The following is a 27,679-nucleotide window of genomic DNA, read 5'->3' as shown; positions in this document are numbered from 1 at the left end:
GTTGTTCTGTCTTTGGGCGCTGGAGCACAACACGTCCGAGAAATGTCAAATAACAAGCATCAACTGTTATGACACAGTTTAGATGAAAGTGTTTAAAAACGAAAGGCATTCAAAACTGAACACATTGTTTTGTTGAGCTGACAATCTGCAGATATAAAAAATAAAAACATAAACACACCAAACTTCCACAGTTTTTAAAAATAGATGTTTAGAAATGCAGAAAAATAGCAAAATAATTCAGCATAATGGTTTGACTATTGAAATTTGGAACAAGTATCCCTGCTGATAATGAGCCTGAGTTAAAACATAAATAAATTGTAAAAAGAATGTGGAAAAATGGCAATTTTAAAGAGTTTATATCAAAACTAACAGAACCCAAAGTATCTGCAGCCAAAATCGTGTTTGTGGAGACACCGTAGATGTTTTCTGTCCATGACCTGAATGATCAGACTCCACTGGAGTTAAAAGTGATGACTACTCACCTATAGTTAGATGAAATAGTTGGATGAAAATAACAACAAACCAAATAAACAAGGTATTTAAAGGGCTGTATTGTGTATTTTCCAGCCACATAGAGCCATTCTATGCACACTCAGGTACCTATGTTATTTGCGTTGCGATGAAAATGCCGTAAGGCAACTTGCAAGAAATATGACTTCACAGTTTGATGCCTTAAAATTGGCCTGTCTCTTTAAGAAGCTATTGCTCTTTCCATGCCATCACAACAGTACTTGTAATTATGCCGTCTACAGCTGTTCTTAGGCGCGTCTAAGTCGTTGATACAGAGCTCATCAGACTCGCAGTTCCACCAGGTGTTTGTTAATAGCTGCTGCTGCTAGTCTGGAGGAGCTGAGCGGGAGGAAGGGGATTTTGTGAGGAGAAAGCTCAGCTGGAGATACAGAACAAGCGTTTAGGCAACCTGAATGGTTGCTACAGGAGATTCAAGGATTTTCTCAAACATGCATAAAAGATTCAAAGCAACACTCCAGGAATGTTTTTGAAGAGGGAATAACATTATAATATTATATAAAGCTAAAAAAAACGTTGATTTAATTAAATTCATGAAGGTCAACTTTCAAGGTTAGAAATGTTAGAGCATAAAACAGTTAAAATATTGCAGTGAAGAGCTAAGTTTACAGATTATAAAGCCAACACACTCACTTAGTGGTAAAACACCATTGAAAAGATTTGTAAAAAGCTGCAAGTTGAGTGGAAGGCCTAATGCTGGCGGCCTTCACACGTCCCCTGAATATGGGGCACGTCATGTAAATGATAAATGCTCAGAGGCTGCTGCTCCACTTCCTGAAGGAAGAAAGGACACGCTGTATGCAAAGGTTTTATCCGAACCGCGAGCAGCTAAAATAAAAACTGCAAATCAGTTGAGCTATATTTATACTAGATTTATAACATCTGAACTGCTGACCAAGGTCTGCAGAGTCGGGACAACAAGTTGAGTCAGGTATCAGACATCACAGTGCAACAAAGTAGGGTGGTGTGTGACGGGTTTAAGACAAGCAGATCCCAGAGCAGTGAGTGTTGTGTTGGATAAACAACACAGAGAATGAAGAGCCATTAAAGAGGAACAGAGGGACTGTTGTTGGTTGTGGAGTGGAAATCTGAGGCGTTTCCTGATAAGAGCGAGCCGGCTACTCGTCCCTCACTCCCTGGGCTTCACCTTCAGCCTGGAGGCTTTTACAGCTCAGCCTCTGCTGCCTGCTGAGCCGTTTCTACATTGGTATTCCAGAATAAGTTCCCAAGATGTGCAAATATTTTTAACGGCTGAAGTAGAGCAACTGACAGGTGGACATTTCAATTTGCTACAAGCTTATTATAAAATTTCAGAAATATTCAGAGTGCAGCAACCAGTTCCAGCTCGTTTCTAACAAGCCATCAGTCAACCCTGTCAGGAGTGAAGGGCTAATCTCAGAAAGGGTTATACATCACCTCAACAGGCAACTCATTAAAAAGCCTCCTCCTGTGTGGACTGGAACACACTGATACCTAAAACAAACTAAGCTGCAGCAAATTAAACCAACAGCAGCCCTTAATTAGAGTTTTACTGCTAGATTAAACTTTATAATCCAAACCTATAAACTGTATCATCATACAACAACATTGGTAAATTGTTGGTCATTTAAAATAAAAAGGTAGATTTCAGTAAGTTTTTATTCAGTCTCTATTGGCAGGTTTATTTGTATAGAATCAATTATACACAGGTTTAATCATAATGTACAGGAAAACAAAAAAAAAAAAGAGATGAAACGTTGAAAATATAGGGCACACACAAAATATACTAAAACAATACACTATATTATAAAATAAACTATTTACATATTTAAGCAAATGAAGAACTGATAGAAACATCTAACTTTTATGGATAAGATGTTGATTTTTGACTCCGTGAATGTAGTGCAAAATGGGAGATACAATCTGATATAATCTGATACAGATGTAACCATGTAGATGCTGAATATTCACAGCCCAAGAACGAAGTCTTGTTAGCTTGGATTTATAATTACAAATTTACAAAGTATTTCCAGTCTGTGAAAGAAGATCTGAACCAGACAATACTATAAACTTCTTTTAATCTGTCAATCAGGATATTATAATCAACTTTACCAATGTGGCAATCTTATTCAGTAAAACCAAGATCCAGCGGCTATTCATGGATCAGTATTTAATTATTTTTCTGTGGAAAGTGATTCCAAACTATTTTTTGTGGAGTATATGCAAAGTATTTGAAAGAAAATACATCTCAGAAAGATGAAATATGTAGACAAAATGCTACTTGACATGCTATTGGCTGGTGTTTGCAAAGCAGCCAATCAAGAGACACCATTCACTTCCCCAACAGCTGATTGGCTGTTCACCAAAGGGGAGACATGAGGAAGGCGGTGAATATTAATTCTGGCAATAGTGCCAAGAAGATTTCCAGTATCTTGGTGAATGTAAAGGTATGTTTGGTGTTTGAACTATTAAAATAACATTTCTAAGTTTTCTCAGATGTCAGATATTAGTTGGTGGTGAATACAGGGGACCACTGTAGGTGTTTTCTGATTTATTGTTGTTACGACAAGTAATTAAGTCCGTAGACTGCCACATAATAATAATAATAAAATTCTCCCATCGATTCACACAAAGATAAGCAGATCTGCCTTAAAATTACACTAAGTAATGAAACACTTGGCTATCAGCACCGTGGGTGAACCCAGGTTTTCTGACTGGATGTCCACATGTTTACCTAAACTGGTTGGAGCTGGAATCAGAGGATTAATTATAATTGAAAAAAGTAAGCAGGCAAAAACAAGCAGCCAATTACAAGCTTAAGCTTCCCAATATTAATGCGATGCCATTAAAGCACAAATGGATTTCTCATTGTGTAGACCTCTTTCATTACGTTAATAAGCAGCATGTGCTCCTGATCAATGAGGCATAAAAGGAAGCTTAAAGCTTAAAGGGGGACTGTTTTATTCTTCCTCTAACCTTAGCACGGTACAGTACAGGAAACAAGGTGAAAGTAAAGATTTAAGGAGTTTGATTAAATATTTTACAGCCTGGGAGATTAATGTCTTATGGTTGACAAATGAACACTTGGTGCATCATTCTTGCCAAACCACTAAAACCATCTCTGAGCCCATATACTGTCATTTGATATGGATAAATCGAGAGAGAACCTTTAGCAGCTCAAATGTACAAAGCTGTGAAGAAGTATTTAACCCCCTTACAAATTTTTGTTTTGGCTTTTATGTCCCTGTTAAATGTTTTGCAGATAAACAAATGTCGATATCAGAATATCCAAACCGACACAACTGTAACTCTCACAGTTAAATCCTGATTTAACTATGATCAATCACGTCTGGTTTGGTTTTAAGTAATAACTTACTAAACCACGCAAAAGTTGGGTTTTTTTCCATTGGCAGAAACACCTAGTGTTTGTGATTACTGGTTTGATCTAAAGAGGGAGTAAGAGTTTTACTTTTTCACAGATTTTACTTCCCTTTAAATAAATTATTCAAACTTTCTTTTTACATTTACTCAGGTTATCTTTGTATAAAAATGTTTTCTTGACAATCTGGAACATCCAACTGAGACAAAGAGAGGAAAAACAAACAATATCAGTAAGGGGGCAAAAACCTTTTGTGGTCAAGGAAAAGAAATTGCCTTTGGCTCTCAATTTCTTGGCAGGATCAAACTTTATAATAAGCCGTCCCTGTTCTGGTCAATGTTTGAATCATTCTGCAGCGATTTTTCTCATGAAGTGAAAGTCAAACAACCGTAACTGAGACAGAGGAGACTTCTTCACTTTTCTTCCATTTTCTCAGGGGATTGACTGGTTGAGAGGCAGAGCTTTCTTATCTGGAAACCTAACCCACTGCAGGTAAGGCTCCCAACATAAATTACTGTGGTGATAGATTCACAAAAGATACTGAAACTCCTTAACTGGAGTCATTATCAAATATCACCAAGCATTCTTGGTGATATTATGTATTGCTAGGAAATATATATATAATATATATTATATATATATAATATATATATTGAAATATATTATCAATATTGATATATTTTAGCAATATTATGCATGAAAAAAAAGAATGGAAAAAGTGTTAAATACTATATAACAATAGGCCTGTCTCGATAACAAATGTAGATAAATTGTCCCAGAAATGACTGATCAATGGCATTTTGAGACCATTTTCCACTGATATAGACAAAAGCATAATAATGCAAGTACACTCTCTTAAAGATCAATAAACTAATTTTTAAAGAACATTTAACACATTCTAAGACATTTTAATTATCCTTTAATTATTCTAAATAAACAAACAAATCAAATAAAATGGATTATGAAGCCTCTGTAAACAAACTTGCCCTTCAAATATATATTAATTAGGTTCAGATGGAAAGAAAAGGCAATGCTGCCAGTAAAACGTATTAGAAAATAAAAGTGTTATAGGGCAAAATCTCATTAGTGATTACAAAAATCATCTTTGTATGATCTTTTTGTAGTTTGTTGATAAAACACCTCAATTGCAGATTGTCAGTAAGACAGAGGCAGAATATTGGTTGCAGTTTCTTATTTTCTTTACAAGTTGAGAAAACTGCATGAGATGATTAAGTTTTAGGTGCAGATGAATGTCTGTTGTATTGCCGTGTTTAGTTACAACTGTTTGGTTTGGTTCACCACGGTAATTCTGTTTGAGATTATGAATAAGATATAGAAAAATTACATTAAATAATCAGTTACTATTGAGGAAAAAGTTAAGAAAACTAGACTGATTGAGACTATTTAGTGTATCAGAGTCTCTGCAAATATGCAGCAAATTAAACACTTTGAAGTTGGAGAAATTTATGACTGAAATCAAGATTTTAAAAAAATGGATTTGCTTCAATCATCTTAACTTGGGTAGTAAACCAGAACTGCAAAGCACTCTGGGAGATGTAGGTAAAGTAAAGACTTTAGCTGCTCGACCTCTCATGGCCAGCTAAGCAAGGTTAGTGGCATCAAGTAACTCTCTCTTTGGTTACCTAGCAACAACCTGCTGAGTAACTTATGGATACCTAGCAACAACCTGCTGAGTAACTTATGGATACCTAGCAACAACCTGCTGCGCAGCAGCAGTTTCAGGTTACGCCACCTTGCCTAGTAACTGCTTAAAAATAAACAGTGTGGTGTAAAAACTCTGGGTAAAACAGGAAAGATCTCACCACCTGTTTGGTAGTATTTCAGATTTTTAAAACAAAAAAGTAACAATTATCAAATTATAAACTGAAACACTTGTATCACTTGTATGTTTTTCAGCCATATCGTCCAAGAAATGTTAAAAATCAGGTCAGTCTTTAGAAAACTTGGGTAGATATTTAAGTCCTTTATTTAAGTCCATCCATCCATCCATCCATCTTCCTCCGCTTATCCGAGGTCGGGTCGCGGGGGTAGCAGCTTCAGAAGGGAGGCCCAGACTTCCCTCTCCCCGGCCACTTCTTCCAGCTCCTCCGGGGGAATCCCGAGGCGTTCCCAGGCCAGCCGAGAGACATAGTCTCTCCAGCGTGTCCTGGGTCTTCCCCGGGGCCTCCTCCCGGTGGGACGTGCCAGGAACACCTCACCAGGGAGGCGTCCAGGAGGCATCCTGACCAGATGCCCGAGCCTCAACTGGCTCCTCTCGATGTGAAGGAGCAGCGGCTCTACTCTGAGTCCCTCCCGGATGACCCACCTTCTCACCCTATCTCTAAGGGAGAGCCCAGCCACCCTACGGAGAAAACCCATTTCGGCCGCTTGTATCCGCGATCTCGTTCTTTCGGTCATGACCCAAAGCTCATGACCATAGATGAGGGTGGGAACGTAGATCGACCGGTAAATCGAGAGCTTCGTTTTTTGGCTCAGCTCTCTCTTCACCACGACGGACCGGTACAGCGCCCGCTTGACAGCAGACGCTGCGCCAATCCGCCTGTCGATCTCCCGCTCCCTTCTTCCCCCATTCGTGAACAAGATCCCGAGATACTTAAACTCCTCCACTTGGGGCAGGACACCCCCCCTGACCCGGAGAAGGCACTCTACCCTTTTCCGGCTCAAGACCATGGCCTCGGATTTGGAGGCACTGATCCCCATCCCGGCCGCTTCACACTCGGCTGCGAACCGCTCCAGCGAGAGCTGCAGATCACGATCCGATGAAGCCAAAAGGACCACATCGTCTGCGAAAAGCAGAGATGAGATCCTAAGGCCACCAAATCGGATCCCCTCAACACCTTGGCTGCGCCTAGAAATTCTGTCCATAAAAGTGATGAACAGAATCGGTGACAAAGGGCAGCCCTGGCGGAGTCCAACTCCCACCGGAAACGAGCCCGACTTACTGCCGGCAATGCGGACCAGACTCTGACACCGGTCATACAGGGACCTGACAGCCCGTATCAAAGGGCCCGGTACCCCATACTCCCGGAGAACCCCCCACAGGGCTCCCCGAGGGACACGGTCGAACGCCTTCTCCAAGTCCACAAAACACATGTAGACTGGTTGGGCGAACTCCCATGCACCCTCCAGGACCCTGCCGAGGGTGTAGAGCTGGTCCAGTGTTCCACGACCAGGACGAAAACCACACTGCTCTTCCTGAATCCGAGGTTCGACTATCCGACGGACCCTCCTCTCCAGTACCCCTGAATAGACCTTGCCAGGGAGGCTTAAGAGTGTGACCCCTCTATAATTGGAGCACACCCTCCGGTCCCCCTTTTTGAACAGGGGGACCACCACCCCAGTCTGCCAATCCAGGGGAACTGCCCCCGATGTCCATGCGATATTGCAGAGTCGCGTCAACCAACACAACCCTACAACATCCAGAGCCTTAAGGAACTCCGGGCGGATCTCATCCACCCCCGGGGCCTTGCCACCGAGGAGCTTTTTAACCACCTCGGCGACCTCGCCCCCAGAGATTGGAGAGCCCAACCCAGAGTCCCCAGGCTCCGCTTCCTCAGTGGAAGGCATGTTGGTGGGATTGAGGAGGTCTTCGAAGTACTCTGCCCACCGACCCACAACGTCCCGAGTAGAGGTCAGCAGCACACCATCCCCACTATAAACATATATAACATATATGTGCCTCTATAACCTTTATTTAAGTCCTCAAACAAAATTGATTTCAAAGCACTTTGAAATGTCTTGCTGCTGAAATGTGCTATACAAATAAAATTTGATTGATTGATTGATTATAAATGTGCATAATTTGTTTAGACTGGAGAAACTGGATAATTTCACACTCCGGGTTTAACAGTTAAGAGATGACATACCTAGATAAACTGATAGCTCTAAAGAATTCCCAATCAATCAATAACAACCATAAACACAGAAATAGAATAGAATTCAACTTTATTGTCATTGCACTGTCACAAGTACAAGCAACGAGATGTAAATCTGTGTGGCTCAGTGTTTTTCCAATCTAACTTTTTCCTGGATAAGGCCCAATCACAACTCAAACAACAAATCCTTTTTTCCTACCACAATGTGACGACAGTATTTAGTAACCCTTGATATGTTCACGGTTAACTCCTTTTAATTGCAACCAACTTCACTGAGATCAACCTCCAGAAAAAGCTTCAGGATTAGCAAAGACCTCATGTCGTCAATGTACAGTGACGACTGTACATGTACATGTGTGCCCAAGAAAAGAATATCCCCGTGTTAAAAACATGATGTTATTGCAGGCCAACAAAAGCCCAAACAGAACAGATAACTGGTTTATTTGCCTTCATTTCATCTTAGCAGCCGGAGCCCGTTGTTGTATCTGGTGTGCGGCTCGCTGCAGACTGCAGCTCGTCGCCAGCTCCATCCGGCCAAATAAAGCGCGTGCCTGTTTCTTTTCCACTCTGACTTCACATAAATATTTACAACCTGTGCCTCTTTTGTCACGTCCCTCTGTGACATTACAGACCAAGCCAGTCCTGCTGGATTCATTTTAATTCTGGTTTCCAGTCAGCTCGGCAAGTTTGTAGATCCCTGATGATTTCTAATGATGCATATGTGTTATTCTTTTTTTAGATGTTGGCCCAACAAACAGAAATCAGCAGATTCAATCAGCACAGCTCTTCAACTAAGTATGTTGAATCTCTACCTTTAAGAGCTAATTTTACTCAAGCTGTGAAAAGACCATCAAATGCAACAAAACATAAAAATACATATATTGTATTAGGGCTACCTAAATGGAACAGAAAGTTTTAATCACAATAATAATGATAAATATGATAGTAAAGAGAATTTATTTCACATTTTGTGGCCAATACAAAGAGTCTGAGCCCCAGACAGATAAACAATGCTCTAAAAATAAAGCTAACCTCAATATCAAACAGGTTACTTTGCAGTCCCTGTTACATAAAGTGCTGCCAATGATTGCATTTAATAATATTTTCCCATCTACTGATATTTGCTAATGCTCTCATGGATCAAACAATGAAAAATAACCAACAAACATAATCTAGTCACAGTTCTTATGGTTTTTAGCTACCTTATTATATTTTACTTATGTATTCTTTTTTTACTGTATGTCAAAACTGAATATGCAGTTCTAAGCGTTTTTATTTGTATTTGAGGTTGTGGTCTCCAAAGCCTGTTAATTCCTAGCGGTCAACTTTAGGTCACTTTTGTATGTAAAAAAAAGTATTGTATAATAAATGCAGCTGACCACAGCTGGAATAGAAAAAATAGTTTTTCGATGAACAAGCAGTAAAAAGAAATCTGCATTACAACCTGGAGCTGAAAACTCTGTATGGCACCAGAGTTGTGGGAGTGTTACCAAGTGTTTTCAGTTCAGCAAAGATTAACAAAAGCTGCCTTTTGTTTTCACAATCTTAGTAATCTGATGTTAACAAAGAACTGTTTAATTTTACATAATTTACCTAATCCCACTAAACAAAATTCAAAACAAGATTTCCAAGTGGGAAGGGTCTAACCGGAAACTTGGTGCTGTGGGAATAATACCACATTTTTCCATCAGCTGCATTAAAGTTTCCCATGTGTGAGCACAGAAACGGAGCAATAGACCTTCTACACATCACTGAATGAATACAAGGTCAAAACTATTTTCGTTGAGTAAAATTTCTTTCAATCTTATATTCCTTCAACAATCTCTTTTTCTCAGATAAAACTAGAAAAAAATTAAAGTATACCCAGAAATAAAATATTAACACAGACCAAGTTAAAATGTGCTCTGAAAGTAAAGCTGTACATTTTCCCATTGGGATTTGAATGATCAGTATGTACTACTTTACAGTACAAAGTAGTACATACTTTGTCAAACCATTCCCAGTAATTTTTAGGCTTTTGCAAGAGCTTCAGGTCTGTTGGTAAACAAACTCTGGTTGCATTGTGACGGGTGAAAAGCTCCAGGATTCAAGACTTTCTCCCAGTGACCCAGTAGGTCAGAGACATGCATCTGACTGATTGGGAGCTTAAAACGAGGTCTACTATCAGCAGCTAGTCTAATTAAATCAACAGCAAATCACGAACACTGGGAATTACAAGAGATTACCCGTCCAGCCTAGTCCAGACCTCCTGAGAACAATGGCCTGTAATCTGTCTTAATTCCCCAGCTAATCAACCCAGGGCTCACAGTCTCCTGGCTGCAGAGGGAGGGAGCACCAGCTCACATCCACCCAAACATCAAAACAAACAAACAAAAACAAAGATATCACTCTTCAACATCATTTGCCTCAAATAAGGAGCATGAGTCTGCATTAAGTTAATACAAATCCACAGGACATCTTTTACATCCCAACATGCCAGAAGATTTCTCAAGCCTGAACATTTAGTGCCAACAAATAATGTGATCCAGGAAGCCATGTTCCATTTAAATCCTATACAGCACTACAGTAGCTTGAGCTACAATGATTCATCTGGACAGCAGTTTCATCAAAACCAAAGAGTCCTTAGCAAATCGCTACAACCATGAAAAATTTTCACTATTTTGAACCATTGAGTCGAAAGAAAGACACAAGACTTCAAATGACAAGATTTAATTTCACCTTCCATGTTTGCTTTATTTAATATTTTTGTCTTTTGTACTCTTTTGTTTTTTTTAAACACAAGAACAAAGTTAATTTAGCCACATCCTAGTAAGTTGACTTGCAGTATCGCTGTGTGCAAAATGCAGTTTTTTAGAGGACTGCAAAGATGCATTACTTGGTATGCTGCTACATTTGCAATGGGTTTATACAATTTAAACATTTTAGTAATGTAACAATCATCCATAAGCCTTGTAATTCCTTAAAGTTCTATGGGAATCAAAATCTTCTGTTTGTACCTCTGTCAAAAAACCTGCAGCTCCCAAAACGAACAAAAAACAAAACAAAACAGGAACTCATTTTCTTTGAGTGAGACCACCCAACCGGGTCTTGCCATAGCTGTCCAACTTTCCATTTGTCTTTAGAGAACTAAAACTAATATATTGAAGGATTAAAAAGACCAATTATTCTTACCTATTTGCAGAATATCATCCATCCATTCACAGTCATTGATCATATGATAGCAGATGTGTTAAACATCATTTTCGCAATCAAAGTTCAGGGTTGAGATTGCACAATATATTGCAAACATCAAACTCATTGTAACATCAGTGTGTGCAATATTCGTATAGAAACTGACTATTTGGAGCACAATAATTGTTGGTTAATATATTCCAGGTGTTATAAATGTGCATTTTTCATGCTAACGTAATATTTAGCCAGTTGGAAAAAGTCTCGTAGCAGAAAATGATCACATGGGTCAAAAAAATGGCGTTGTCCAAAATCCTAAAGGTCACAGAGTGATGGAAGCACAGATGAGAAAGAAAGGAAATAAAAATACACGTATTTCCCACCTGATGGCATCATTGCAATATTTTCCAATATCGTGCAACCCAATAATGGGATTTATATTTTTTCAGTAGCTTTTACTGTCATCTTTTCCGTCCTGCATTTAAATGTTCATTTGACATGAAACAAGACGAATTGCGATATCTATTCCCCTTTACAGATTGAACACAAATAAATGTAATGCACAACAGATGCACAGACATCTGACTCACTTATGTGAAGTGCAAACCGAGTAATCATACAAATAAGACCAAGTGCTCAATGCAACGGATGTGGCATCAGCTCCGTCTTTCCTCCAATCGGTGCAGCTGTTTATCTGGTATCCTATCAACAGTGTGGGCTGAAGTAAACAAGCTGCCTGTTTCTCTCCCGCCTCGAGCATCATCAGCGTTATCAGTAATAAGTGCGGTACGTGCCGCAGCTTCTTCCTGGAAGGGAATATTCTGCCAGGAGTCTTCTAATGAAACGTGACTGATCTGCCTTTTCCAATGGCTTCACGTTGTGGATGAAAGAAGCCTCTCTGACATGACATGCTGACACTCTGCCAAGCTGGAAAAAACTCATTTGTTTTGGGATTGGTTGGGTGGGAGCTCAAGTCTAGCTGCTTTACAAATAACATTTATCCACAGACTTTTAAAAAGAGGCTTCTTTTCACAGGAAGTTATAGAGAGAAAAGCATCAGCTGAAAGAAAGAGGAGCAGATTGCCACGGGGAATGGCAGCCATGGGTGCCCTTGAAATTGCCTGACTCATTACAGCAGCAGCAGCAGCAGCACTGCCATGTGTGGTGATGGCAGGCGCAGGGAGAGCTCACGGTCAGGCGGAGAGTGAATGACAGCGTGTCTTTTTTTTATTCCACCAGGTGAAGACTTCAGAGGCTGCAAAGCTCAACCTCCATTTTCAAATCATGAACACGTAGAGAGGCAGATGAAAAGCACTGCTTTAGTGTTTTTAACATTAACCTCCTATTCGTTATCTGATAAGAAAAAAAAACATTGACTGACATGTCAGCTGCAGTCTGGGCTTTACCCAAACTAAAAATCAGCATGACTGCACAGTCAATCCATTCTCCAAGCACCTATAGTGCAGTATAGAAGTCGAATCCGCAAATATGCATGGATAACAGCAGGCTGCAGTCCATTTCCTCCGTTACCTGCTCCTTTACTGCTGCTAGGTAGAGCGGAAATGTATCCCGAGGGTGAGCCGACGGCAGGGAAGAGACTGTCCAGCCCTGCAACACGGAGGACGCACACAGCTCACTGGCAGTCCCCATCATCCCAATTAAAGCTTAGAGGATGCTGTGGCTTCCATTATGTCCTCTGCAGGATCTCACTGTTAACTTTAGGCCACAGCTGTTTAGTTAAAAAAAAAAAAAGAAAAGAGCCTTGTTTTTTTCAAACCCAGTTACCCAGTTATTACAGCAGTCTGGGCAGTTTCCATGATACAAGTCAAGAATTTTAAAATAACTACCGTCAGAGTGTCATGCTGTGATACAGTGATCCACAAATGAGAAAAAATTCTTCCTCTTTGATCCAAACATGAAACCGCATTGTGTTAAATGCAGAAACGTCTGATTGGGCGAATAAACCCTCAGATCTATTCGCGTAAGGCTAAAACCCTTTTTGCACGCCATATTAAACCTTCATCCTCACATATCTAATCAATAAAAAACAACTTTGTTCCACGATATGATTACTTAAAAAGCTATTCTTTTCTGCATGTGGTATAAGGTAGAAATCTAGTAGACGTGTGAAATGGCATAAAATTACAAGCAGTAAAAAGATGTGTAATATTCCAAGAATATTTTTATATTGAAGAAAATGTAATAAACAGATATTAACCCTCGCATAAAGTAAAGTCTCATTAAAAGGAGGTAATAAAAATGTGGGAAAGTGGCAGGGCATAAAACAGGAGGATACTGACAAAGACTTTCTCTCTCAAAAAAACACCCCCGAAGGTTTGTGTCCAGCCTTCTGGGTCTTTTTAGTAAAAACCTTCATATACGACATGGCAATTATTTAAAGTTCGAAACAATTTTGCTCAAGATATTACTGGTTATCTGTGTTTATTTAGTGGTAAAGTTGCTTTTTTCAGTGATCCATCTGTCCTATTAAACACACATAATAGACATTATACGTTTTAATTTCTCAAACGACATTAAAATACCCCATAATTACACATGGGAAAAAACACAGCATTACAAGTTTTCTTTTTTTAATTAAAGATTATTATTTAAGGAAGACTTAATGATATCAAAAAGATGCAAAAACCAAAACCAAAACTTCAGATGAGAGGGAAAAAAAAGAAGTTTGGCAGAGGTGGCAGAGCACGCCATGGAAAAAAGTGCCGAAGCAGAGCTTACTGGTTAGAATGGAGCGCTAAAAATATGACCGTTATGGTGGAAAGCTAACATCTTCTATTCCAGCTACAACTCAACGTTGTGTTACCTCTTAAGGCAAATCTGTACTCTTTAGTTTATTTTTAACAATCATTAAACAATATTTCATGTGGCAAATCAATTATGTAACATTAAAAAAACCTGCTTTAGTGATTTTTTCATCTATATTTTTAGTAATTTATTGCCAAAATTATGTTGAGTATTACAAAATAAAGGTTAAACATCTAGTAGAGTCCATTAAATTAAACATTAAAATACAAACAATTCTAGTTATATGTTCCATCAGTTTATTATTTGAGAGTGATTTAATAGCAGCAAAATTGGATCCAATTCTAGTTGAAGGTGCATTTTTTGTTTTGGTACTCTACATACAAATAGTATTCCGTGCCATCCCAGATGATTTTCAGATTAAATTGGATCCCAATCAGAATACATTAGCTGCAAGGGAAATCTCTGTGCAATGATCCAAACAGGAGACAAATCCATCCTCGATCCGTCTGCAACATCCTTCATGTGCAAGCAGGCAATTATGTGCCGACTGGCCAGGTGTGCACACATCACCATGTCACAATCAGTGGTGGCGTGAGTTTGTTGGTTTAAAGCGTCGGCCTCGTAGGCACTTACGGGGTGGAAAAGGCCGCAAATCGGCAGGAGGTAAAGCTCTCAACATGACGAGGCTTACGGCCTGAGGTCAACATAGTGACATGGCAGGCTTAGGGGATTACATCCTCCACACACACACCAAAAGCAAGTGCTGCTGGTCAGCCAAAAACCCGTCAAGACAGAGAAACGGCGGAGACGGCCTGACGTAACGGATGGGTGACATAACTAAAGGACTAGAAAGCCTCATCATGTCGGCATTTTAAGAGTTTCATAATAAAACGGTTCTTATGCAGAACTATTTGGCATGAGAGCAACCAATTTTGCAAAAATAAGAATAGTGAAGTTCATTCAGATTGTTAATCTTGCCAGCATATTGAAAGCTTTGTCTACTCCGGATGTGGAAATTAAATTGTAGCTGTTAAAAGGATGTGAGCACCTTAGTGAGCTGTTGTCTAAAGGATGCTGTTTGTGCAAAAAGGGAAACAAGTGCATGTCAGCACCATTCTGCTCTTTAACTCTAACCTGGATCAGTGTTAGAAGTAAAAACAAATAAATCTATAGTCTTCTGCATATCTATAATGAGAGTGCTTTGAGAAAGACATCTGTTTCTAGTGTTTCATTATACTTTGTTTTTCCACTTTTGACAATAAGACAATATTTCCCTCTGTTAGCTGCTGAGTAAATAATAACTTATACCTTTACACAGCTGAAAGGTATAAGATGATATTTGCACAGGATACCAGTCCAACAAGGACTGTTAACATCTTATAACGCAGACTAGTTTAATGTTTCTTCAAAAACGACAAAAGGCATTTTCTAAAACTCAATGGGAAACTTTTATAAAAATGTTTTTATATATTTGTTAAAGCTATCAGTAAGTGAAAACAATAGAATTTGAGACAGCGAAAAAAAAAGAAGTTCATGTGCTTCACCTGTGTGGTCCTACGATCATCTGCAGAAATGCACCACTCAGTCAGAAACAACCAATCAGAGCCAGGAGGAATGTCTTGACACTGCTAATCATGCCTGTGTACACGTTGCTCACACATTAAAGTGTTATTTCACATTTTTAGGGAATCAGGGAAGAAAATGTGAATTCAAGTCTCAGAAACTAAAAGTTGTTCAAATTGGCTGGATAATACCTCACTTTATGACAAATAAATAGTTATCGTTTCATAAACAGATAGAGTAAAGGACTTAAAAAGGTTTAACAACTTGATAAAGAAGGCTGGTTCTGTTTTGGAACAACCACAAAACCTCTGGATTTTATTGTGCAAAGAAGGATTCTTCATAAAAATCAAGAAAATTACAGACAACCCTGAACATCCTCTTCATGAAGCTAGTATACAACAGAGCGTATTCAGAGCCACAGCAACACAGGCTGCTACAGGAGATCCTTCCTGCTTACAGCCATCAACAACAATAACAACTGTTAAGAATTGAGTTCTATCATCAATTTTTTTTCTGGGATTAACAGAGTATTTCTGAAGTGATTTTTTTGTAAAAAGAAAAAAAAAGGCAGCATATGATTTTTGGCATTTAAACTACATAAAAATTATCTTTGCCAAATTTTATTGTAAATCACACACCCATCTTTAATGAAATGTCAAAATAATAAAAACTGGCTTTTATATATTCCCTAATAATGTAACCATTCATCAGTTAGACAAGAAAAGAATTATCATGTGATTAATTAGTGAAAAAGCAAGAAATCAATTAATCACATGATAAATGAAAATTAAGGGCAATTTTCTTGACAAAAACATAATTCATTTTACTTCTGGTTTTGGTTGTGAGTGGGCTTTATTTCCCTTTTATTTATTGTTTTTGGTCGTCGTGTTTTATTTGGGATATTTAAAATGTCTTCCAGTTCCAGTGTGGAGTGTTTATTGATCTTTAAGAGGGTGAACTTGCACTATAATGGCATTATCAATAAATTACTTGAAAATAGTCTCAAAAAACAACATTATTGTTTATCGCAATAATTCCCTGGACAATTTATTGTCCAGTGAAATGTGTTATTGTGACAGCTGTAGTCATGTATTCAGTTAATGAACTGAAGTGTAGCAGAAGTTTGATGGTTCTTCCCCCCAGCAATATAACCATCTATTATATCTACCAGCCAGTTCCTTATATGCAAAACAAGAAGGCGCATTAGATTTGTTGAATTGATTCCTCCATGAGCAGCTGCGTAGTGTTCCCAATGCAACTGCTGGCTGCTGTCACTAACAGCAGGGAGCAGCGAAACCTGATTGACTATGAATCACCTCTGCAGAAAAATGGAACATATAAACTGGCGGCAGAAAAAACACAAAACGGGTAATGAAGTGAGACGATGAACAACAGTAAATGATATCCTGCTGGAAAGATGAACTATGCAATTTTTTGGTGCAATATCAGAAAACCTGGGAGTGCTCTTTTCTTTTTGGTTTAATCAGACTACTCTTAAAATGATTTAAGTTACCAATAAGTAATTTCTTTTACTGAAAACATTTCAAAGACAAGTTTTGTCTCCCAAACAAAGGGAAATTTAGTAAGCATAGGGAGGAGAAGGAGACACGGCTGAACTAGACTTGAATACAAAACAGCTCAACAAATAGGGGCAAAGTTCTGGCTCTCTACCTATCAAATCCTATTTTGCTCATCAGTGAACTTTCCCACACTACAGAAGCTCTTAAGGTTTATTTCATAACAGGCCACCAAGCTGGTTTGGCATGTGCCCCTCTGGCCACATTAATGCTGCAAAGAGACCTGATTGCTGCTGCTCTTTAGCACATCCTCATCATATTGTTTTGGCATTTAGCTAAGCACTGTTAAGCCTCATGTTAAGTGAAGTTTGAGCCTGCAGGCAGAGCTCACACACATTCGTTTCTATTTGACACAAAGCTCTCGTCTGTTTACTGGAAACAGAAAAGAAAGAAAATTATGTAGGCACAGCCACTATACACACACATCGTATCAAATGCGGAAGAAACACACCCACTATGAGTTGCTTCTATCTCATGCTGGTTTGTCGATTAAGAATTAGACGTTACATAACAAACCATCCAAAAGAAGTCGAGAAGATGCCAAGCTTATCAAGGGTCAGGGCTGTTTCCGACGGAGCCCGAGCGCTCATGCTCTTTCAGCATTGTGGAGCTGGGTAAGCATCCAGAGCTCTTGGCAGAATACAAAATGCCAAAAAGCCGCCTTGAAAACAAGTCCAAGCCAAGGGAGAAGCTGCTGTCCAAGAGGAGCGCAGCATCTTGTGTTGGGCCTAATTACTTCTGTTCAACGATTTCACAGTTTTGACCTTTCTCAAGTCTACCGTATAGCGGCTTATATAAAACTGAAGATGACTGCAATGATATTCACAGAACCTGGTTATAGTTATGCATTAAGGAAGAGCTGGAACTCCATTTTCCCCAGGAGAGGTTATGCTTCTTACTTACCAATTTGTTTACTTGTTAGTGTGTATAAATCCTTTAGTTAACTCTCAAAAAAATGTGTAAACAGATCATACTACAAGTAGAGCTGGACGGTTTGGATTAAAAACTTATGATACAAGTATTTTATATCAGTCGATAGATAATTATTGATCAGTTCTTCGTTTTAAATATTTGAAATACTTCCAAATTGGTGGCATGACCTCCTGTTTTATCCAGTTTTCATTTTGTTCCGTTGTTATTTATTTTTAGGCAGTTATGAGGCACCATGGAAAAACCTGAAGCTGCTGCTGCGCCAGTTACTCAACAGGTTGTTGCTTGGTAACCACAGAGTGAGTGAGTTGATGCCACCAACTATACTTAGCTGTACAACTAAAGCCTTTCCTCCCTGCATACATCCCCCAGAATATAGACATATTATCAAGTGATATTGATCATGTGTCCATCTCGATATATATTGTTATTGATTTATTGTCCAGTTCTAAATTACAAGCAAATGCTTTTCCCCCCCAGCCAACATGAATTGGGGCGAGACTATTAAATTATCTTTATCAACAATTTCTAGAAACATGTCTGAAAGTTTCAGCAAATTAAATTAAGACGTAGAACTATAGATGTAAAGTTACTGATTAACTGTCAAACTACATTTAACTTTGCAGCTAAAGCTTAGCTAAACATAACTTAACATAAGAGAGATTTTTTTGGTTTTCCACATACTGTAGATCATTGAACAGAAATATTGCATCTCATATTGAAGGAAAATGTGGGTTATAATTTAAGTAATGTTTTCTTTATTTAATTTCTGAAAATGAAATGACTTGGGTTGGAAAATCCAGAAATCTTAATTTTTTAGGGTAATTGATTCAAGAAGAATTTGAGCTGCTTTAGGTCTTACGTGGATATTTATGTACTATTTAAAGAAAGTAACTTTTAGGTTTCCTATGCTGTAAGTTGTATTTAAGAATCCTTCCTCTACAACTTAAGTCATCTGTTCCATTAATGGGTATAAAGGTAGTCAAAAAATAACTTTGAAAAAGCTTAAAAGGACCTCAATAACTCATCACTTTCCAAAAACAATGACCTTGGACAAAAACATTAAAAATTATGGCCTCTTTTATTTGCCAAAAGATGATTTATGTAATTTTAAAAAAATCCCTTTTGGCAAATAAATGACTTGGGCCATTATTTTAGCAAGGTGACAAACTGATAACACTTCACGATATTGGACCTGTGTAAAATACATAAAGTGAAATTACAAGAGACAAATAAATTGGCTTATGATGGAAGTCGGATGATTTTCAGCTTCATTGGTTATTTCCAAAACCTTTCGGATCAGTGAATGCACCACGCTCTAATTCACTGGTTCCCAGGAACCACGCAGAGACAACCAGGCCTCCAACCTCCATTGCTCCTCGTGGGTGATCCCAAGCCAGCTGGGAAACGTAATCCCCCCCCTAGTCAGCGCTGCTCTGCGCTCAGCTGAGCCTGGTAGACCTCTAAATGACAGGACGACTATTATTCAGCAATTCAGTTCCCCCATCGGACAGAGTTCATAATTCAGTCATAGTCTGATCTCTGATTCGGAGCGCCAGAGCAGAACGAGCCTCTCCATGTCGAGGAAGTATTTTTAGATGAGTCTGCATCATGAATAGTCAAAGGCTGCAGCAATCTCAGAGATGCAGTCTGAGCACCGATGAAGTAACAACGTTGACCATACGAGTTGGGTCCGCCTGGCCCAATTAAATTTAATGAGTTTGCTACAATCTACAAAGAGTCAAAATATACATAAAGACTTAGAAATTTGCATATACATCCAGAATATTGATCATTTAAACCAAATACTGGCATGTTTTGCCAATATTTGCTGTAGCCATTAAGACAGATATGGAATCATTCTATTTATAAAGTTCACTGAAACTAGTTGGTCTCTTATCCCTGATTTGGCTTTTAGTCATAATCCTCAAATTTCAGAAGGGGCTGAAATGATATCCAGTAGGGATGCACCGGTATGAAAATCGGCCATATTGCTATTATTGCTAATGACTGATATTATGAGTCTCTCAAATGACTTCCAGAAACAAATGGCAACAAGACGGAAGCAAGTATCGGATGTTAAATATTGGTTGCACAGTTTTATTGATTAGACTGATAACGATGGGTTAATAGTGGCCAATACTGATGTTAGTGCATTCATAAGAAACAGTTTTGATGCATCTTTCAAATCAATGTTCTGCTGGAAGACGTAAGTGTCCAAACTCAAAAAGGTTTCTCCCAATTTTAAGAAAATCAAATAATTTAGAGGCATTTCTCTTGGTTAATTATTCCCTTCACCTTGTGCTCAGCACACCATGCTTCGCAATTCATATTAAGGGTAGGCAATGCGGACTTTAAATCTTTTCGCTACATTATTTGTGATATTTAGTAGAATAATAAAACTGACATAGACAGAAATCTTGCAACATTTTTGCAGACTTCGACTGCATGTCACAACAATCATAGCCTCACAAAGAATGCTCTTAAAGAACTGGGCACTTCAGGACAACAGTTACGTAAAGAAATGCGATTTTTATTGCAAAGTTGCACAGTGTGTCTGTATTTTATTATATTTCTGAACATATTGAAACTCTTCTGAACACAATACTCAATTCTTATAAGAAATCTTTCATGATTCTTTCACGATAAATGCTCATCCCCATTTGATATTGTGTTCTGTGGTTTCTCAACAACTCCAAATGTACTGCAGGGTGTCATGGCTGAATAAATCCAGCTTTTTCTCTGTTTTAACAGTTTCCTTTAATCCAAAGCCTACAGTTTGGTTACATGGTCGAACATGGGACACAATTTGTTGTTCCAATAGAACTATGACAAGAAACAAATCAAAATGGGTTTTGGAACGGATAAATCAGGACATATCAGGCTCCTGGAATAGTCTTACTAAAGCCCCGAACTAAATCCTATTTAAAATTTCTGGAATATGCTGAAAAGCTGGGTCCGTCCCCAGAAACGGACACATTTAATCAAGTCCAACTCTTCCGATTCTGACTAGAGGAGTGGACTGAATTATACCATAACCTTGAATTCATTGATAAATAATAATATTAGTACAACTTGCTACAGAAAGTTCAACCAAACATTAGAAAGGCTGATGTTCTCATTTGAGCCTGTTCTCGTTTTTGACTCAATGTGAATAGCAGAAAGTCTTCTTTAAAAATCACTGAAGCGGTTTGTTGTTTCATTTCATCCAGAAAAAAATAAATAAAAACACAAAAGACAAACCCTAAAATTGATACGAGAGTCACACCCATGAAGAGTGTATGTAAACTTTTGCTCCATAGGTAAGAGAAGCATGAAAATTTGTAAGCACTGAGGTGAGGGGGGAAGCTGGAATGTGTTTCTATGCAAACTAAAGCACCATAGGAACTGGATTAGGAGCTTTGTTTCACAGTTATTGGATTTTGGCTCAGCAGGACAGGAATTATTCAAATACAGAGGGGAAAGAAAAAAAACAAAACAAAACCAGAACCATTCTTGCATATGTGGAAAGAAACTCGACCCAGCATGCAAACATACAACACATTTGAGCTTTTTAGAGGAGCTTCATATCGTCACAGCTGCTGCCAGCTACTGTCAATGATCCTGGATGTGAAGAGAATGAATCATTGAGGAGCCAATGCTTTTCACTCCTTTTACTTCACAAACACTTCAAATCCGCCAGCACATTCAAGTTTAATGTGGAGTTGAGTCAAGATCTCTGAACTGAAACAAACCAAATTTCTTTTAATTTTTAAACACTCCTGGAGCGCGGACATGGCAGGAAATGAAGGCGGGAAAGGAAAAGCGCTGATGTACAACAATGACCACGATATTGTGTATTCTTGGTACATTTCCTCATTAGATTTATGTATTATTTAGATATTCTATGATAAAAATTTATAGCAGAATTTTTTTATATTCGTACAGTTAATTAAAATGTTGGTTTCTTAATACATTGTTTCACTTTAAAGTCCTTTTAAAAGATTTTATTTGCATCTGTATACAGTGATGAGTAATACTGAATGAAAAATAACATAATTTCCCCTCGATTATAAGAAATTAATCAAGAAATAAAAGTAATATATTAGAAATATTTCCAGTTTGGTAAAATCTTAGTCACTCAGAAGCAGATTGCCTGATTAATTAACCAGCTATTATCAACTTATTCTACATGAATTGCTCTTTAAATAGCAAAATAAAAAACAATATTCTAAGAATGAAGCAGCTTTACTTTAAGAGTGTATTAAGATTTACTGAGTGTTTATTCTTAATTTTTCTAATGTATTAAAATAAAATAAAAATCACTATTTATAACCCTCCATATTTTTCATCTGCAGTAGGAATAGTTATTGCCTCTAGGTCTTGAATAAAAAAAATTAATTTAATATTTGTTGCATTTCTGTGGATTGTTTCTCTAAAAGTTAGCATGTAGTGAGAATTTCATACCAGGCTATTAATATTTGCTATTAGAGCAAAGGCAAAGCAAATGATTACAACTCAATGTTTGTTTAAATTAAAGCCCGTCTTTTCTTCTCCCCACAGTTTTTACCACCTTAAATCTCTTAAAAATTAACTTAGATAAAATTGTTTACGCTTTGTAACTTCCCAGATGCTAAATGCCAAAGTCCAGAATTCATTTAAGTGATCTGATATAATTATTAAATATGATTAATATTTATACTAAGGTTAGCTGATTTTATTTCAAATCTACGCAAAACAAAAGACAGATTTTCAACATAGATTGTTTTTCCCCAACAGAATTTAAAATCTGTTTGCAAAGAAAACACCAACTCCTGTTGTATAACTTGAAGCCAACAGGAAGTGAAAACTTTATAGAGTTTAAACTGGGAGATGACTGAAATTGAAACCAGAAAATATTCAAACAGTAAATTCTGCATCCTCTATACTCATGATTCAAGAGGATTACCAGAAGTGCTTCCCCCTTATCGTAGCCGTTTTCTAGACTCCAGACTTGGTACCCTGATTTATCGCCACAGTGGAAACAGTTGAGAAGTTTGGCCCCAGAAAACCACCCTGCTTCCTGGAAAAGGTTCCCACAGCTTGCAGAATGAGCTTCATTTATTGCATTTTTACTGTAGAAACAATGAGTTCAAAACACTAACTAAGGTCAGTGGAATCATCCAGGGCTTTGCAAATAAAAGCAAAATTAGATAAACTAATTTGTAAAATATTAGTAGTTAAATATAAAAATGTAATTCACATTTTAGTTCTTGATTACTGTACTGATTAATCAGATAAAATAATGGCACATTCTGCGGATTTTTTATTTAAGACCTTTTTATACAATACTAGAACTACATTAAAATATGCAATTCTTTTGCTAAAAGAATGAGAAAATAAACATTTGATTGCCTAAAATTCAGGAACATAGCACTGCTTTTAGTTAATAACTTGTAGCAAAGAATGCAGTTAAAACAAAACTTTTATCATCAACATGTGAAAAGCTCAGCCCTATCTGCTCACTTATCAATAAAGTGTGGGGCTAAAGTCTTGATTATTTTTTAATTTGAACTAGGTGAAGCTAAAACTATGGCACTTGAGGAGTTTTGGATTAAACATATTTATAGACAATGTTCTTTTTACATCTTAAATTCAGAATTTATACATTTATTTGGTCCACGTTTGGCTTAATTACTCCTCTGACTAGTTCTTTCAGCTAGTCAGAGCTGAAGTATAAGAGTATAAGGTCTTTTTTTGAGACCTTATACTCCAATCGATTACTAAATTAGTTGGCAGTTATTTAAATAATCAAATTATTTCAGCCCTACTTGAAAACAAAACAAAGTTATCACTATAAATAAGCAGCTGAAGTGTGTTTGCGCCCGCTGACCTGAATCTCCTCGAACGCCTCGTCAATGGTGGTCACCTGGTGCTGCTCGTGAAGCGCCGGCTCGTCACAGAAGAAGCACACCAGGCTTTTGTCTGTCAGGCAGAAGAGCTTGACCTTCTCGTGGTCCTTGCAGGGGTAGGAGCTCCTCTGCGCGTTCAGGATCGCGTCGAGCGGGAAGGCCGAGTAGCGTTCCACAATGTTGGACAGCTTGAGGCTCGGCGACAGCAGCGGATCGGCGAAGGTCCGGCGGCACTCGGGGCAGTCCCGCGCACCGTGTGGCTCCTGCCTGCTCCAGTGCTCGGTGATGCACTTCCTGCAGAAGTAATGCTCGCAGCCGAAGCTGACGGGGTCCTGATAGATGCTGAGGCAGATGGAACAGAGGAGCTCGTCCTTCAGACAGCAAGCCATTTGCAAAGGCTGAGCGGCATCTAAAAGGACGAAGTTCTGAAGCGAAGCACACTGGGTTTAATCTGAGAGCGGACGGTTCACGGCCATGCGAGTGCAGACTGAGAAGATCTACCAGAGCTGTCAAAATGGATGTTTGTGACACTAGCAGAGAGAGGAAAAGAGAAAATGATGCATCAAATCTTTAATCCAAGGCCAGATTGGTCTTGTTTTCAAAAAGAGTAAGTAATATTTAGTAGTAGCACATTAACTAAATGGACTTTGATAAGAACTCATTAAACATTAAGTATGAGTTGAACCAACAGCAATTAGTCTAACATTAACTATAAAAGTAAAAATAAAAAATAAAAATCTTCCAGCTTCTCAGGGTCAATACCTCATTTTCATTCTTGTTGCTTTGATAAGTATTCCTAACCTTTGAACTTTTTCATATCACAACCACAGACAATGTGTAGTGTTGACATGATTTATGAAAGTAAAAATATTCATGGTTTTAGCAATATTTTACAGAGAACTGCAGAATGCGTTTCTGTTCTCCTGAGTCAATAAATTAATACATTCAATTTCACATTTTTAAAAGTATATACAGCCATCAGCCCATGTTAAACATTTTGTCATTTTTTCTTTGCAAAATATCTCAAGCTAAGCCATATTTATTGGCAGAGCATCTGTGAACATCAATTTTCAGGCCTTGCCACAAACTTTAACTAGACCAGTCGAACACATGGATATACTTTGAAGTCATCAAAGTATTGATGTTACTGTAGTAGTGAATGTATGTTTTAAGTCACTGTCCTGTTGGCATGTGAGAATCCACCTTATTTTAAAGTCTCTTGCAGCCTTCAACAGGATTTTGTCCAGGATTGTTTAGTATTTTATCAAGCTTTCTTAATATGAACTCAGACCAGAGAACGATTTGTGTTGCTGCTTGTTCAGTAATGTTTTATTTTCCTTTTTCAGAGTTGCTTTTGAACCAAAATATAATATCTGTTATTGGTTTTCACAACTATTCACTAGATGATCTAAATTAATGTTTTTGCTGTACAAATGAACTCGATTGATTGGAAAACAGATGATTTTGCACACAGGTTGACTCCAATCACCAGTTGGCTGATTAGTGGAGGCAGCTGGTTGACTTTATTTAGGGCTGCCATAATAAAAGGAGCTGAATACAAATACACCAATAGTTTAAAGAAGCTATTTGTCTTTTCTGACTGACAACTGTTACTGTAAATGTTGCAGCATTATTTATGGCTCAACAATGCACATAATCCAGGTGGATACCATGTAGTCAGCGCTTATAACATAAAACCGCAGTTGGTTTCACTTTGACAGCTTCCCCCTTTACCTGCGTGAACACCTGGAAATGTTGAAGCTTCCAAGGAAATGCCTTTTCATTTTGCTAAATCACTTGCCAGATTCGGGTATTTCCCCACGTCTCTTTCATCCCTAACCTCAACAAACAGCCTCCCAGGCGACCAACAGGCAAACACCTGCAGCCCTGTCCTCTGTTTGCTGTCGACCTCCTTCCCCGGTGTTGAGGAGCTTTCATTTTATTTTCCCCCAAACCAGGAGAGTTTTAAACAGCCTGGAGCAGGCTCTTTCATTCTGACAATCATTTAAAAACTACACCGAGTTTGACACATGCTGTAAAGTCGTGGCACATGCTTTATTTAACTAGCTTGACTCGACACCTAGCTGGATTTGTAAACACAACAGACAAGGCACAAAAAAAAAAAAAAAAAAAAGCCACAACAGGAGGATGAATGACACAATAAAAGGCGAAGCATTGATTAATTTAACCTGCTTATTAACAGTAAATAATATCACTTATACATAAACGGAGGGAACTTATCTCAATGTGACATTTTCCACAACAAAAAATGAATAAAAGCGGAGGAAACGAACCTTAACCTACCGACCTCTCTGCGGCGACAGCAGCGGCTTCAATGCGAGTGTCTTTTCAGGAAGAACACCGACACACAACGGCAACAGACGAAACCAACTGCCCCACACACAGAGGGGTGTTCAGAGGGGATTAAACATTATTATGTTTCCACTGTTAACGTCATTCAAGCTACAATAAAACAACCCGAAATATTCAGATGACCACCGTCATTTTAAAGGAATCAAAATCATTTAGACCGTTTGATAGAGCGGTTAAAATTTAACCGTTGACCCCCGATTTCTAAAATGAAGTGACCCACAATTCCTTTCTCCTGTTCACCCGCTGTTAGCAGTTTACCTCTATGAGAAGAAACAGCAAAACACACAAAGAAAAACCGAAACAATTCATTAAATGGTCTGAATTACATTTTAGTCGACATAATTAAAGAGATTGTCACGGCTCCGTAAAAGCGTTTTCATGAATCGAATGAGGAATACTTGATCAGTGGCTGCAGTGCTCCTCTTCCACCAGCAGGTGTCGGCAGTGTCCGTAGAAATCACATTCAATTCAGTTAAGATAGATAGATAGATAGATAGCATTTATTGTCATTGAACAGAATTCAACGAAATTTCCATTGCAGCTCCCGTGCAAAAGGTCAAATATATACAGTATAAATAAGCAAACACACAATAATAATAATAACAATATATACAACTAAATTAACTAAAGGCACTCAACCACACCAAAGAAGTAGCAGCAGGTCCAATTATGGCAAAGTACAGATAATGTGACAGTGCAAAGTGCAGAACAATATGGCTGTGTGGGGGTGGGGGATATGTATGTGTGACTGCGAGGTTATGATATGTGTGGGAGGGGGGGGGGCGGCAGGGAGTAATGGCTCTGACGGCTGTGGGGAAGAAACTGTTTCTCAGTCTATTTGTTGTAGTCCGTATATTCCTGTACCGCTTGCCTGATGGCAGCGGCACAAACAGTCTGTGGCCCGGGTGGCTGGAATCCATCGCTATGGATCCAGCTCTCTTCTTGACCCGGTCTGTGTAAATGGAGTCCAGGTCTGGGAGGGGGCATCCCACAATGCCTTGTGCTGTTCTCACCACCCGTGTCAGTTGTTTCCTCTCCAATGCTGTGCAGCTACCATACCACACAGTCATGTTGAGGCAGAGGATGCTCTCGATCGTCGCCCTGTAAAAGTTCACGAGCAGCCGTGAGGAAAGTCCAGCCCGTCTCAGTTTCCTGAGGAAGAAGAGCCTTTGTTGTGCTTTCTTCACCAGGTGGGAGGTGTTTGTGTTCCAGGAGAGGTCAGAAGTGATGTGGAGGCCCAGGAACTTGATGTTGTCCACACGTTCCACCACTTCTCCATCTATGAGAAGGGGAGTGTGAGCCGACCTCCTGGACCTTCTGTAATCCACAATGACCTCCTTGGTCTTCCCTGTGTTCAGCACCAAGTTGTTGGCTGAACACCACTGAGTGAGCTGCAGAATCTCCTCTCTGTAGTGGGTCTCGTTGTTGTCTGAAATGAGACCCACTACTGTTGTGTCGTCCGCGTACTTCACGACTGTGTTGGTGGGGTGGATGGCCACGCAGTCGTGTGTAAACAGGGTGAAGAGAGCTGGGCTGAGCACACAGCCCTGCGGCGTGCCTGTGTTGAGGACCAGTGGGGACGATGTTGAGCCACTTATTCTCACCACCTGAGGCCTGTTGGTGAGGAAGTCTCTGATCCAGTGGCACAGT

At 38.8% G+C, this 27,679-nt stretch overlaps 1 protein-coding gene across 3 annotated transcripts in view; it reads right to left on the bottom strand.

The window, feature by feature from the left end:
* trim62.1 (tripartite motif containing 62, tandem duplicate 1) overlaps positions 1-26,050 on the bottom strand; it is a 49,759-nt gene extending 23,709 nt beyond the window's left edge. Inside the window, exons 1-2 of one of the 3 annotated variants that reach the window (XM_028002841.1) lie at positions 25,951-26,050; positions 23,638-24,186 (exon numbers count right to left, since the gene is read on the bottom strand). In XM_028002841.1, the coding sequence (XP_027858642.1) occupies positions 23,638-24,045 (408 nt within the window). In that variant the 5' untranslated portion in view covers positions 24,046-24,186; positions 25,951-26,050. The remainder of the gene's footprint in view (positions 1-23,637; positions 24,187-25,950) is intronic. The other 2 variants (XM_028002843.1, XM_028002842.1) reach the window with 2 other exon arrangements.
* Positions 26,051-27,679: the final 1,629 nt, after the last annotated feature.

Source organism: Xiphophorus couchianus, chromosome 20, assembly GCF_001444195.1.
Source record: "Xiphophorus couchianus chromosome 20, X_couchianus-1.0, whole genome shotgun sequence".
NCBI classification, from domain to species: Eukaryota; Metazoa; Chordata; class Actinopteri; order Cyprinodontiformes; family Poeciliidae; genus Xiphophorus; species Xiphophorus couchianus.
This window is presented reverse-complemented; position numbering and strand designations above follow the sequence as displayed.